Here is a 15,853-nt window from a genome sequence, read left to right as displayed (position 1 = left end):
AGTGCCTGGAAAGAGAGATGCGCTAGCCTACAATGTTCACGATACATGGGTATATGTCCGAAGCGATTCTACGCAGCGTCCTAGGGGGTTGAAGAACGGTGCTTAGAATCAGGTCCGAAGTTGGAAGTTGGAACCTTCGCGGTGGAAGAGGTAAAACCATGCCAGAGACTCGGAGAGGTGGTTCGGTGGTTGGGTGGGTATAATATTGATCTGGGGGGTGCCTCCGGGTGGCTGTGATGGTGGTGGTGGTGGTGGTGGTGGTGGTGGTCCAGGGGGTGATTCTCGGGTGAGGGTGCGAGAGGGTCTGAGGAGGGAGGGAACGGATGCTGGATGCGTGGTGGTCCAGTTTGCAGCCAGCCACTGAATCGCGTTGGTAGGTCTGGCGGATCTGGCGGATCTGGCGCTGGTCTGGGCTGGTCCTGGTAGTGGTGGTACCTGCTGCCTGCTACCTGCTGCCTACCCCTTGGATATAAAAATCTACTACCTCCGATAAGATTACGGAACGGTTCCTCCCCACCATCCCCCCTGCCCGCCGATTTTTTCCACCAAACTGTAAAAGCACTCGGATCGCTCGTACGTTCGAGAGAACGTAGAAAGCGCAAAGAGATTTTCACGCGACGTGCGACAAGCTGCGAAACTGTACCAGGACCACGAGCGCGAATCGGAGGACTGTTGCGCTGCCGGATCGTGTCCGCTGGCCCGAGCTTGCGGATTGGAATACTTGGCGTGGGTCGACCGCGTGACTGGAATTCCTCGGGAGTTCCTCCGTCGCGACAGAGTGTTCGAGGAGGTTCCTCGAGCGGCTGGTAAAAGCTGGGAAACTGAGGCGCCAATGAAGAATTTGAGGAAAAACCGGTCCGGGGTGGTCAAAGCTCGCGTGAGCCGCTGCCCGGCACTTGCTGGCGATCATCGATAATCTCGACGATATCACGAGGGACCCGAAATCCCGGCTGTCTCTCCGACTTTATCCGTTTGGACCGTCCGACGAAGAGGGAACCGCAGAAAAGGAAGTCTGAACTCGGCTGTGCCTTCGAAAGTACGATTCCACGCCTTCCCTTTCACGCCCTCTCGGGCTGCAAGCCCATTGATACACCGACTAGATTACCCCGAAGCTACACGTCCCCTAAGTTATCGGTTGTCGTCGCGTGTCGTTCTGCAATTCGGACACCCGTCGTCTCCTCGCGGTTTCTTCGAGTGTGTACAAGTATAATACGCGTATAATCGCGTGGTACAAGCCTCTCCATTCGCCGATAAAAAAAAGTAAGAGTATCGAAATAAGCCGCGATTATCGCACGTCCGACAGCCGACGATCAAGGATTTAACGTGTTGCACGTCAAGGCCCGTGCCAAATAGGGGTGGTTGAGTCTTCAAACGGAAAAGAAATAAGCAGTAGAACGAACATTTTTTCGCGGGGCGATTATAGTCTCTGGTCTTTTTGCCGCGAGTCGGATTTCCGGAGATACCTACGTCCGGTGAAAAGGCCGGAGCTTTTCATCCCTCGCTGTTCTCGCTCCTCTCAGTTGGCGCATTATTATACACGGTACAAAGAAAGTGCCGCCGTTTGAGTGCTCGCGGAAAAAGGGGTGAAAGAGAGAGAGAGAGAGAGAGAAAAGGGTGGGAAGAGAAAGGGGTGGGTGGGTGAAAGAGACGACAGGTGTCTGTTCTAGGGCGGAATTTGCGATCTCACCGCCTCCCTCGAATTGGAATAATAATTGTTCGGGTTCCAGGGGAATTGCTCAAATTGAAGGGAGTGAGCGAGGCCTCGGAAGCTTCTGAGGGATCCGTCGAGCGTCTTGAGGGACGAGGAGGCAGATTGCAGGATAGAAGGGAGAGAAGGAAGAAAGAAGGGTCTAAGATCGGCTCAATTCCTGCTCGCGTTGGTTATGACGGCCAAGTCGGGGGGGTCCGGAAACGAAGGGTCCGAGTAATTAGCCCCGTCTTATCTCGGGGCCCGTAATCGGCGAAATTCGAAACACCAGCACCGTATCAATGGAAATTTCGCGAGCCTGTTCGTTCGCCGGAGATGATGCGATAGTGCGTTACAGTTTGCCGGTGGTGAGGTACTCCTCCTTCCCTAATTCAACCGCGAGTGAGGTGTGAAGTTCCGGTGCGGGATTTCGCAACATGTCGTCGTCAATCACGTCCTCCCCAAACGACACCGACCGCTGCACCTGGCATCAGGGATTCTCGTCGAGGAGATCCTGGATCACCATTCCCTGCCTTACGCTCTTCATCTTTTTCGCCATCATGCCGCAAGGTCAGTTCACGTCTCTTACTTCTCGCTTGTCGTACGAGCGGTCGGAAAATTTGGAATATAACTCTAATGAATTATTTTACTGTAAACATTGCCGCAGCGAACGTTTCGCCCTCTTTTTCGCATGCGCGTCCACCTGCGCTCCTTTGTACTTTGTTATTATTATTGTTGTCATTATTATTTCTTTCCTTTTTTTCTTTTTTTTACTTTCTTTTTCTATCGTGGAAGGATTATCTTGTCCGGAAGTACCGATTTTTCAGGATTAAAATCATCCCGTCGTCGATCGCTTTGCGAATGTTTATTTAGGATCCGATTCGTATGAGATTTTTTGTTGTTCCATTTGCGATCCCGTTTTTCGCCATGAATTTTTTCATCCGCGGTCCATGGTAGTGAGTTAGCTGTGAGTCAATTTTGACAAATGGTATGGAAATACAATTGATACGAGAATGTTGTTATTTTTTTAAAGTAAGGTCTACACCAACGAGAACGGAAATCTGTTATCGGATTCGAGCTATCGCTATCTTTCGGCAAAATAACCCAAAGATCCCTAACTGTATAAATTTTAATTTCCAGTGTGCTTGCCGCTGCGGCAAAATACCCGATGTAAAATTTCGTTGATAAAAAAGCTTCCGGTTGATTTGAATATTGTTTAAAAGTGTGAATAACTTTGTCCATTGAAAAAGTGAGCATAATTTTTATTTCGCAGAAGATAAGTGTCGGTAATTATCGTAAGACTATTTTCAGAAAGCCCGAAACCACAATCACGAATCACTCGGGTTTTAGCTACGATGTACAAAAAGCTTGGCCGACGAGCCTCGCCACTTGGCGTTTAAAAATTATATTATTTTTATTCAAACGCGCACTCGAGTCGCAAACCACGGTGTGTGGCTCAGACGTCACCGGAGGGTTGACGCGAATCCCGAAAATTATTCCACCGAGCGCATACGCATAAAGCGCGTCTTGTAAGCCGAAGCTTTTGGACGCGCGGTAACTGGAAAGTAAACACTCTTCTGGTGACGTCCTTGTATATTACCTCAATTACCTCGTCCTCATTGACCCTAGCCACCGCCTTTTACTCCTCGAGCATACCCGAGGATCCAACGGTGCGTAATGCCCCGGGGAAACAAAGAGGGGAAAAAAATACCGCATTGTTACGGGTAATGCTGATGGGAGAACCATCCGGACTTCCTCCCTTACATCCGCTCCTCTCTTGCAGCCGCGCCGCAGAAAATATGCAAAAATCTTGCCATCATTTCCACGGGTGAAGTGAAATTTTATTCAAACAAGTATCGCGACGCTCGAAAGGTTCGAAAATTAAGCTGTGGAGAAGGGGCGATCCTTTCGACGTGAAAGCGCGGCTACGGAATATCGCGTTGAGGCTAAATCGGCAACCGCGTATCGCAAATCCTCTGCTTGCCGACTTCCCGTGTAAGAGAACGAGGTCCCGGAAGGTTTCTGGCGTCACGCCGGGACGTTACGGGATATTCGCGTGGGCCGGTCAACGGGGAGTCGTTTCTTTCAATTATTTCGCTAGCCAGTGGGGATTTCTCGCCATAAAGAAGGCCTACGCGACGAGACCCGAGAGGCGGGAAGACCGGCGATCCCGATAACGCGAACCGGCCTTCCCACTTTTTTCATTCAATATTTTATCAGCTCCGTCGAGGCCGTTCGCGAGTTGCCGCCAGATACGGAAAGAAAATTCAGCTCCGATTATACCCGCGTCCTTCCTCCTGTCCACCCATCCACCCACTCGATATTACGATCCGAACCGTTCGCCCGCAGGATTATACGTGCTTCCGCTTTCAATACCTGATCGCCCGGGAAAAACCTGGAAACAAACCGCACGGGCAATTCCACCTACCGCAGGTGTATACACCTGCACAACGGACATTTCGAATCATATACTCGGTTTGAGTCCGAGTCTGCCGCACTATCGAGCGGATAATTGAGTGGGTACTAGAATTGAATTGCGACGCGGAATAACGAGGCAAGTCACGGAGACACTCGACCCGCTCGTGCGGATTTTTAGCGATCTCCGCTTTAAGCCGAAGGTGATCGATGCGTCGATCAATCGAGTCCGGGAAATCTAATCGAACACGGTGAAAATTAATCGACTAATCCATTGTTTAGTTTTTTTTTTTGAAACTGTGCGTATGAAACCAAAATTTCCTAAATTTCGGCATGCAGTCTCAACAGCGGAAAAGTTTTTTCATGATTTTCAGCTTTATTCAAAGCATTTTTTTATTTCAGGTGACAATACTCGCTTGTCGTTCGCTTGTTATATCAAACGGGTATCTCGGTAAGTAGGACAACGATGATCATTTACACTCTGATCACACGAATCGACATCGTATTGCAAAATTGAGTAACGAGTAAAAGCCAAAAACCGATTGTGTGGAAAAATACCGAGACGTCCGATTGATCGTGTTTGAAAAGTAGTCGATTGTTTTTGGTCACTCTTACCGAGATTTTACAAATTCCACCGAATCATGGTCCCGACGCGAATCCTCAACCGCATGGTTGAAAAACGATTTGCGGAATTGAGTATTAGCGCGAAATGTTTTTCCGCGGGTAAAACCGACGTTTAATTAGAGCCTCGCGACGGTTGGCGGGAGGCGAAAAACACCCGAGAGCGAAGCTTTTTGACGATTCTGCAACGCGATTAACTGCGCGGGGTGGCTGGCGGGAGAAGAAGTACATAAATCCCGTGCTCCTCTCCTCCGTTTGACAATTGGTGAATGGAGTTTTCCTCGGGAACCTCTTTCGAGCCTTTTAACGGAGACTCGCGGTCTTTATCCGTCGACTAGCCCACTTTGCGGGTCAGCCGGGCGAGGCATCTCGCCAAAATTGTTGCTTCAACGACTCTTTACCCTTCGCCGAGTCCCGCGCCTCTCGGCCCGAGAAACGGGGGCCGCTCGAGGGGCTGCAAAAAGAAATTACAGGCACACCGCGGTCGGTAGTGCTTGGCGACAACGACGCCGGGTGCCGAAGAAGCGATTCGCGAGCGAAACGGCGTGTGCAGGCAAGGAGGATTATCTCCGTAAATCAGAGATAAAATTAAGACGGCGTATCGCCGCGGCAAAAGTTCTACGAATCGCGAGACCCAAATTATCGCTTGCGAGCGCGATTCTGGTTATTTGCCGATTGTGAGCCACTGTTTCCTGCTTTTCGGCGGACACAATCTCAGTCGCTTCTCCTTACCTCTACCCTCCCTGAGGCAGGGCCTCGCAGTTACGACGCGAGACGCCGCGACGTCGAGGGCATTGCTGTTTTATAATTAGGCCCGCCGGCACGGGCGACGCGTTTCTCTCTCCTAATTACCCTTCCAACAATCTAGCAGGTATAGTCGCTCGTTGACGCTGGCTTTATTCACTTACCGCACCCGCGTGCCCTTTTCCATCCAACGCGGCACGATTCTCCGACTCCCCGTCCAGCGGGGTCGCGCAACCTTACCCTTCCACCTTCTCATTTGACAGCTTACGCGACGTCCTGCTGCCGCAGCGAGACAAGTATAAACGTCGAAAGGGTAATTGACCGGTAAGAGCGGCGGCGCATCGATCGTTAACAATCCTAACGAACGATCAAAATTTCTTCGCTCTTTCGTCTCGCGGGTGCGCTTCGAAAAAATTGTGTTACCAGCAAGGGGCGTAGGAGGGGGAAACTCAAAAGTTCCGCTAACCGTTGCTTGGTTCGTAATGTCTCGCAACCGGTTGTCCTCGAACAAGGCTCTCGTACCGAAGCATCGAGTGTCGCCCCACCGACTCCGTCCTCGTTTCTTCTTCGACCCTTTCTCACCCCCTCGCTTTCCCACTCGCCTCTTTTTTCTATCCTCCCTCCGGCGACGGGACGAATTCTACCTACGTACCGCGAGGCCACTCGAAATCAAAACCCTGGGCTGCCTGCGCTGCAACCTTCCAGGCGAGCTTTACTCGAGAGCAGAGGCTGGCTCTTCGCGCATTTCGTAATAGGCGGATGTACGGAACGTGACTAGATCTCTTGATCCGTCAAAGGAATCGGTGATGCGAAAGAAAATTTTGCCGGCAAGGGCCATCCCCGGGTGATACGGTATAATGACTGAAACTCACGGAGCACGGTGGGGAGAAAAACTCGACGCTTTATTTATCAACTCGCAGACAGTCTCGCTGTGACAGGGATTTTAAAAATAAAAACAAACAGAGCTTTTCGTCGATCATGAAATTGTATTGTTCGCCCATCAGAGCGATTCCGAATGTACAAATAACAAAAAGTGTTCTTTTCGTTCGACCCGCCTCCGCTTTAACTGTCCCCTCATTTTGCGCCTCCACTTTACCTCTCATTGTAGTCGATTCTGATTACGGTGGGAAATGATCCTCTTCTTATTCTTCCGACAACTCCGCACCAAATTACACCCAACTTGTGAACAAAGGACGCTGTGTAATTTGGAAAATGTTGGAAAAGTATAAGCAATCCGTCTCCCGGTGTATCTTCGTTAGCCTTCCGTAACAAGCAGGACAGTTTTGCCGGAAGGACTTCACTACCGTTATCACTGAAATATCAAAAATCCGTCCAAATAACGTTGTCGACAATGAGGAAGTTTGAAAGGCATGACTACAGGTGGATATGATTTATCAAGTGACATGACGTTATCTCGGACGAATAAAATCTCCAAAGACGAATCAGCCTGGAAATTATTGAATTCACAAGTCTCACCAGGTTCAGGTCGAAATCGTAACGACTTTCAACCGTCTCGAATCTCACAAAAACAAAGAACGTTTAGCCGATATCAACTCGTCAGATTTGTTGGCCGACTTTGCGGAGCTGACGTACCTCCGTGCCAATAATCCAGAGTTGTTTAACACGACGAGTGCCGCTCCCTCATCTCGGCTACTTTGGCTAGGCAGCAGCAGCAGCAGCAGCAGCATTCACCAACCCTCCGTGTACCCAGAGAGCCGGGCGTCTTGCACTTGACGAAGAGAATCAATACGCTGAACCTCTTCGAAAGTCCCAACTTCCAACTCCCCATCCTCGGGACTCTTCAAGTGCCACGCCGTGTTTACCGAGCGAGTCTCCTCCGACATAAAACATGCATCGCCTTCTCCCGAATCTGCAGCACCGCTATACGTGTCGAAGAGACGCGATTTCTGGCGTTCTTCCAGAAGGCGCGAGTGATGAACGGGAGATCAGCGAAGGTTAAATGTCCGAGCAAGACGCGACGAATCGACGATATTCAATTATAAATGTTGTTGTAGTTGCAAACGCACATATTTTTCTCGAATAATAATAATAATACGTTGCATCGATTGTACGCAAGATAAATTTTTAACGTTGAACACGACGTGTTTTGAGATTTATATACATATATATATATATATAATGTTGACATTTTGCGAACGTTGTCATTCACTTGCGATATTTCTACGCGATGTGCCGTCCGGCAACTGGTTGTGCGTACGTGTGTAGGTACGTACGTACATGGATCGCGTCGTGGCCTTGCAAAGGTACACAAACCACGGGCATGGCTGATTGGTGGACGCGCTTGCGCCTTTAGACGACCCTCGAAGGGTGGAACGTGGGCCGGATCGAATGTGGAGCAGTGTGCCGGCATCATTCTGACTTTCAGACCCTCCTCCCGCCCTCCCTTCCACCCTGCCATCCTGCCATTCTGCCCTTATACCCTTACGCGTAAGTCTGCGCCGAAAAACCGCCCCCGCGCATCGATCCTACAAGAGAGTAACGGCGTGTCTGACCAAACCGCTGATCTGCACTACTTAAGGAGGGGGAGGCACAGCTTGGACGGCCTGTAATAATACCTGTTTTTCAGAGTTTTCTTTAAAGATACCGAAAACACTTGGAGCAATTTCAGTTCGAGGGCTATACTACTTATAGTTTCGAGGGCATATTCGAATTTTTGCATTGAAATTAATAACAAAATGGCGGCATGGAGCATACAAGTAGCGAACGACTCCGAACTCGATGACTCTTGCGGTGGCGTATCTCCTGACATCGCTGTCCAGCTTGCAACGAATGGAAATTTCTTTTTTTGAGTCAAGAACAGCTTTTTGGTTTCAAGCTCGTCGTTCAAATGTTGATAAAAGAAAAAATTTTCAAATATATACAATAAAAAAATTTGTGCGTAAAATTTTGGGTTTGAAATTGAAAAAAATTCACCGACCAATCTGCGCCACAGGATTGAAAGCATGGTCGTTCCCTACTTATAAGCGCCATGCCGTCATTTTGTTATTGATCTCAACGAAGAAATTCCAAAATATTCTTCAAACTATAAATAACGATACTCCCCCCATTAAAACGCTCGCACGATTTTCGATCCGGTAATTGGTTACCCCGAACGAACGCTGCTTTCTTTAATCCCGCGGACAGTTGGTGAGGCAATCTCAAGGTACCGTACGTAAAACTTGACGGGAGTTGCGGTGAATTGAAAATTTTTCACCACGCCATCCTCGCCCGCTCGACTTGTTTTCGGCAGCAAGAGCAGGCGGCGAAGGGGGTGAATCGAGTCGGCGGGTCGACACCGGGGAACGTTCGGAATTCCTCGGCGAGTCTCCCGTATTTTTGTTTCCCTTTATTTATTTATCTTTCATCTCATCTTAAAATTCCTCCACTCACGTTTCCGGTCGACGTGATGTACACATAGAGTATCGGGGGGTGCGCGAGCGGCGTCCCGCCAGGAGGGACGGATAAATTCATTTCCAAAGCTACGACCCGTGAATATCGGCCTTGCTTCGGGAACTTTGACAAAGAACCAAACCGAGAAGCCGCATCCTCCGTCGACGTCGGTTTATACATATAATATCGATTCTGACCCTCGGCAACATTCGTTTCTGATTCTCCTCTCCTTCTTCTTCTCACTCGAGGATATCGCCTGAGCAGGAATCGTATCGCGTACGGTTACAACACGCATCGCGTATCACCGGTGTTACTCCCTCCCTCCCTCTTACCATCCACCCCCCCCCCCCCCCCCTTCGGTCCTCGTCGCGCGCTCGCGCGGTACTTAAAAGAAATAATTAGACGCGGGAGGAAAACAAAGAGGCAAGGTCAAAATTCGGCACTCTCGCCTTCCGCGTTCGCGATGTTCAAGGATCCTGAGAGGTTCGCCGAGTGCGAGCGAGCGGCAACCGCAGGACCGTCGTCGGCTTGACATCCTTCGCTCGAGGTCGCGGAAAATCGGGAAAGGTCGGAGAGAAGGGCAGGGAAGGGTAGGCCAGGGTATAGAGAGAGGAAAGAGAGAGAGAGAGGAGAGGAGGGGAGAGGAAAGAGAGGTGGGGTGGGGTGGGGGAAGGTAGGGAGGCGCGAAGGTTATGTCTCTGAGAGCGCCGAGGCCCGGGGAGAGAATGCAGCGAGGATCGAACGAACGAGGCGGAAGCTGAATGGGCTCGGAGTGTGACTGACGGTTTGCGCCGTGGGACGAGGATAGACGGAGATCGGGAGAGGGAGAGGGAGAGGCAGAGTGGGAGGGAGGGAGCTCCAGACTCGGAGCGAGAAAATTTTCGGGGGTGCCTGTTGCTATGACGACCACCCGGGGCCTTCGGGCGGGCTGTTCGGCATCCCGTCCCGCAGCAGAGGATACCTACCCGTCGCCATGAGCGTCTCGACCACGCTCTTCACTCTCACTGCAACTTTACAGAGACATCCAGGCTCCGCTGCGGCCACCTACGCTCGGCGAGTTGCAGGAAATCCACCCGATTCTCCTTCGTCCAGAGCATTGTCGGCCAGGAGTAGCGGGCAGATTAGAAGATAGCCAGGAAAACTGCCCGAAAGTTACAAAAGACTTGGATGGCGCTTGACAATTTTGAAATACCTGTAATCTGTACCCTCGTTATAAAACCATGTTCATTTTTGTTCGATCAGGTCTGGTTTTTGTGTTGCGGCTACTGTACCGGTGAAAATTGAACGTTTGTCGCGTTGACTCACCATTTTTGATTCAGGGTGTTTTGTTACTTTATTCTGACTAACTAACCGGTATCTGTAGTAAGTAACAAAACACCCTGAATCAGAAGAGTTAAGTCCAAACGATAAACATTCAATTTCACTAGTGTAATAGTTGCAACGCAAAAACTAGCAACAAACCTTTGTTAATCAGCGCACCGTGACACTATACGTAACCCAACTTTTGTTCATAAGAACTGTATTTTTTGAGAAATTAAAAAAATCATGTCACAATAAAACTATTCGTATATAAAATATTCTAATATCATTTCTATTCTACCGAACCCTCTTTCAAACATAACCGGTTAAAAGTATTCACGTTCACCCACAAAAAGTGAATTTTTGTCGACTAGTGAAATCTTTGAAATCAGTCTCCGACGAAACTTCCCTCGCGTGAATGTAAAAAATGGAAAAAAACAAAAAAAAAAAAAAAAACCAGTTCCGATTAAAAACAACGCGGCCACTCGCCCGAGCGAACCGTTGTCCCCTGCCTCATCGGGGGAAAAGTCTGACCCGTGTACTCTCTCCGACAGCTGCAGCTTGAAACTCGAGGGGGGTGGTTAGAGGTACATCCTGGACCGCAGGACTATACCGGGGATAATCTCGGTGGACCGATGAAGCCCTGCAACTGGTACGGACAGACCGCGGAAGAGCGACGACGACCTGTAACGAGTATTCGGCTTGTCTAAGTGCACGACGCTGCAGGGAGGCAGGAGATGCAGGGATCGATAGACGGATAGATGGAAAGGACGGAGTAGTCGGGGGTGGGGTGGGGAGGTAACCGAGCGTTTTCAATTTGCTTCCAATTTACCAGCCACCCCCGGCTTCGCGGCGCGCCTGTGTTTGAATTCGTCAAAGTTTTTCACCCGAGCACGGTATTCCTGCGGAGCTTCCGCGGGAGGCGCGGACTCGGGTTTCGGGAATCGATGTGACCAATCGTAGGTTGGTCTGTAAGCCCGAGGCGTTTAATAGCGGAGAACCCAGGCGTCGCGACGCCTCTCGCCGAACGGTCGGAGCGTAAAGCGGCCGAAAAAAGCTCTCAAAGGACGCGTCGCGACGCGGCGGCGGCGCGCCGAAAATCACCGGCACTGTGCCTGCGAGCGGCGTGCGCGAAAAGAAAAGGGGACGACGGTGCCAAAGAGGATGATGGGACCCGGGCCGCGGACACTCGATTCGATATTTTACCACCTTCGGCACGCCGGCGCTATTCTTCGATGCTAACGAGGCCGATAAGACCGAGCAGCCTCCTCGACTGAGCCTCGCTCCTCGCTGATAAAAACCGCGAAGACCCCTCGTTATCCTCGCACACCGGTACGCGAGTCCTTTGCGACGTTGCTTGGATCGTGTATGCTCGATCAGCGATCCGTGATCCGCGGACGTATACTGTACGTATACGTATATACGTTACAGGCGTAATATACGTACGGAGACCTCGTTCGAAGACTCGGTTATACACGTATCTGGTTCATTTTAGAGTTTCGGGAGCACTCGTCTACTCGGACAATAAAACACCGAACAAACCGAGGACCGTGTGTTTGACTTACGGCCGTGTTTGCGGACTCTGGAAACTCCGGTCGGCCTGCAGCTGCTCCGATTTCCTCGAAGCCCATCCTCGGCTCTCGGCGGACGGATCCCGTCGCGATCATCCTCCGGGTCTGACCCGCGAGGCCGTCCAAGCCCGTGTAACGAGTATAAAACAGCGTATCAGGTGTCGGAGGACATCGATCGGAAAAGGGACGCTTCGGCCCTGATCGCCTTTCAGGCTGAAAATCACTTTGAATAACGACAGTTTGTCAGATTCACTCCGCTTTTGGGCTTCTACGGACACGCGTGTCGGTGTGGGTATAATATACGCCGATGTCGGAGTTCGTCGATGCGAGGGTTGAGTTTCAACCTCGACGAATGGGGCAGGTATTTATCGCTCGAATATACGGGATTCGACAGGCGGGTTTGCCGGCTGCATGCATGCATGCCGGGTACTTTTCAGGGCGTGCATATCACTGGGGTGGGTCGGACAGACGGCGCGAGGGATGCCAGCTCGAATAGCGAGGGAAAAATAGCGAGGCTTTTCGACTTCCAGAGTTGTTGAACAACCCGTTGACCCCTTTCCGAAACGTACAACTATATACGACTCCGGAAATGCCGAAGAAACATCGCGAGGGCTGCGGATCCTCGACGCTGTCATCTTTTCCTCTCTCTCTCTCTTTCTCTGTGTTTTGCCTTTCGTCTTTGTGTCCTTTCTTTTTTTCTTTTTGCTAGCAAACGCTCCGTGAGTGATTGAAAAGAGGGAAACATTTTAGGCTGGAGGAAAAAAAAGAAGTAAAATTAATCCACCCGATACCTGCAAGACGACAACCCCTGGCGGCGACTGTCCGCGAGAAGTGCGAGAGAGGGAGAGAGAGAGAGACAGAGAGAGAGTTACGTCGCAGAAGGTATGCGAGCGTAGCTTCGTTGGCTGGATCAATGGAGCCCTCGTAGCCTCGCCCGTCGACGTCGCCGTGCAGCTCGAAACTCGTGGGAATGAAGGACGGTGTTCCCCATGACGCCCGGGTTATAAGGGGTGCACAAGCTGTTGGCGAGGAATGGTCGATCAGAGGGTGACGGCGGTGGTGGCTCGGGAAGCGAATAATCGGAGAGCCGTCGTTCGATTCACTTTTCGACTTTGCCGGACTCGGGCACGATCGGACAAGGGATGCGGGGAGTCGAAGCTCGCTAACGATGCGTCGCTCTTATGTTTCAGAGGGTCGGGGTGGCTACCACGAGAAACGGCTGCTGAACCACCTCCTGGCGAACTACAACACCCTGGAGCGTCCCGTGGCGAACGAGAGCGAGCCCTTGGAGGTGAAGTTCGGCCTGACGCTGCAGCAGATCATCGACGTGGTAAGTCGGCGCGTGATCGATAAGCCAGGGTCGTCTTATCGTGTCCGAGCGTCGCTCCGATAACCTAGTCGATCCGGATGAGGGACCTCGGAAGCAACTTTGTCACTTATTCGCACGGGGGCGGTTCGTGGGGGGATTAATTATTATCGCCCCTACGAAGGGTCCCGGACTTTTCAAACTTCAAATGCTATCGCGGCATGCTCCTACCTCCGCGCGAACAATGTCGAGCGCAGTCTTTCGGTCCCCTGCTTTCCGAAGATCTCGTTCGATCGGCGAGAGATTAACATCGGGGGCGGGGGGGCGAATCGGTAAATTTCACCTTCCTCGAAATTAGGGACGCCCTGCGAACATCCCCGCAGACTGACTCGTCTTTCCGGACGAGGAAAAGGAGTTGGAGTTGGAGGGGCAAAGGGGGGGGGGGGGGGGGAGGCGAGGGAGGTTCGTCGGCTGGGGGGGGGTGTAATTACCGCACGTCCGCACGCGCACACGTGATCGCTAATTAAATCGGAGGCGAACCGCGGAATCCGGATTAGGTGGGTGCCCCTGCAGGATGCGGAAGCGCGCGTCACAGGGTGAGAGCCACGAATTCCGCATAATTTCGTCATTTTCTCAATCAGCTGGGGTGTTTAAAACCCGTCGCGTCGGTGCGGGACGAACCTCCGACGCAAATCCCAAATCCCCCCGAGGGGGGGGGGCACACATGCATATCACGATGACTGACCATGGAGCCATGGTTTTAACTGATGAACTTTATTATCCGTTTTCTTTTTCCCTTCCTGCGTATAGGACGAAAAGAACCAAATTCTGACTACGAACGCGTGGTTGAACCTGGTAAGTGAGCGTTCCCGGTTTTGTCGCCTTGCCTTCGTAAGCGCCCTCTCGGACTCCCTGATTTCACGCATTTTTTCATGGTTAATAACAAGGCTTCTCGATCGTCGGGGAATGAATTAGCTTCGTACGCAATCGGTCGAGATCACGTAAGATAGAGAGAGAGATAGAGAGAAAACACGTGATACTTTGTAAAATTCGTTGCCAGAATTTTTTTTGCAACGTCGTTCAACTGCTGGCAGGTGTTTAATCGATGTTAATTTATTGTCATCCCTGTTGTTGTTGTTGTTGTTGTTGTTGTTGTTGTTGCTGTTGTTATTGTTGTTGTTGATGATATTATATCGTTGTTGTGGTTGTCGTTTTTGTTGCTCTTGTTATTGTTGCTGCTGCTGTTGTTGTCGTCGTTGCCATCATCGTCATCGTCATTGAAAGGCCGTACAAAATTGTCTGTTTATTAATTTCGAACCCCGTGATAAATTACCTCGATTACGCTGTGATATGTGTATATACGTGTGTAAAACTGATCTACGATTGGGGTAATTTCCGACAAGTGATCAGAGTGTCGGAATCATTCGGTCGTGAATTTTAATACAAAGAGTATGAGAGGGCGCAAGGAGGCAGGTTTGCCGAATCCGGCGATTCGTTCGTTCGTCGATTCGAAAATAAATATATGTATATTATCTATACAAGAGATCATCAATCACTCGCGTTGCTCGTACATACATACATATATATATATTTGTTAATTATACCAACATATATTGTTATACCTGTGATGCGAACGAATTTACGGTTTTTTTTTTTTAAATTTTCATTTCTATAATTTTTCTTTTCTTTTTTTTTCTTGTTGTTGTTCTTACGCACACACATACACATATATATATATATGTATATAATAACAACGCTTGATCGTTATGTTATTACGTATACCATATGAATGTGCGCATTGACAAAACTATAAAATGAATTTTATTTAACTTTTGTGTAATTTGGTGTAAATCGCACGTGACCTTCGCCCGCCCAGCGTACATATATTCATATATCGTTATAAACGTAACCGAATATTACATGCTCGACCTTTATCGTATATAATTACATCGCTCGCAACACGTTACACATCCCCTTAATATATGTATACCTACCTCTTGTTATATATGTATATATATATATATAATAATATATATATATATATAATTTATACACGTATTTCGTAAATTATGTGTTCAAGTAAGGTTATACGTGTTATGTGTGTACACCGTTGCCACCACTGCGATTATAACGAGAGCTTTGAATTCGGTCCTCTGAAAATTTATAAACGCGAGCCAAGCTTGGAGGAGCGACTGAAATTGATAAATTTTTACCATCGGTTATAGAGCCGTTGTACAGACCATTCCCCCTGATCGTCCCGCACTTACAACAACACAGGTCTACATCCGAAAAACTGCACAGGTTTTTTTCTATTATACCGTTTCTTATAAATTGTCACTTACTGAGATCGGAAATAATACTCAAAAAGCTCCATCACGTCAGGTTTTCTTGTAAAATTCGTGTTTGTAGTTTCATTTGGTGCGAAACTCCCGTTTTACTCGGAATCTGGTATCCTATTCCTGATTCGAAAAATCCTATGCAAGAGTGATTTCTTACTTTCACATAATGTGTATTAGAGTGAGACTTGAAAATAAATACAAACAGGGAAAGAGAAAATGGAAAGCGGGAGCGTGTTCGGAGGAGCATAAAAGAGGAGAAGACAATGTTTTATAGGCAAAAAGAACGAACATGGAATGTTGAATAAATTTCTAGAAATCGTTCGTTTAATTTTATAGGAAATACTGTTCAGTTCGTTGTAATAAAATGGTGGTGTTTTCATTATTGTTATGCTTCTTTTGTGCCATGCAGACGCCTTGTATTTTGCAAGAATACTGTACGTGATGGAGGGAAATGGAATTACCATTTGCGGATTCGGCACAC

General features: G+C 49.3%; 1 protein-coding gene across 5 annotated transcripts in view; it reads left to right on the top strand.

The window, feature by feature from the left end:
* Positions 1-375: 375 nt before the first annotated feature.
* The window catches only part of LOC107224914 (neuronal acetylcholine receptor subunit alpha-7), a 70,174-nt gene continuing 54,696 nt past the window's right edge, over positions 376-15,853 (top strand). For all 5 annotated transcript variants that reach the window (XM_046744873.1, XM_046744871.1, XM_046744872.1 and 2 more), the window contains exons 1-4: positions 376-1,036; positions 1,728-2,257; positions 12,918-13,057; positions 13,844-13,888. In XM_046744873.1, the coding sequence (XP_046600829.1) occupies positions 2,125-2,257; positions 12,918-13,057; positions 13,844-13,888 (318 nt within the window). In that variant the 5' untranslated portion in view covers positions 376-1,036; positions 1,728-2,124. The remainder of the gene's footprint in view (positions 1,037-1,727; positions 2,258-12,917; positions 13,058-13,843; positions 13,889-15,853) is intronic.

This window comes from Neodiprion lecontei, chromosome 7, assembly GCF_021901455.1.
Source record: "Neodiprion lecontei isolate iyNeoLeco1 chromosome 7, iyNeoLeco1.1, whole genome shotgun sequence".
NCBI lineage: Eukaryota > Metazoa > Arthropoda > Insecta > Hymenoptera > Diprionidae > Neodiprion > Neodiprion lecontei.
This window is presented reverse-complemented; position numbering and strand designations above follow the sequence as displayed.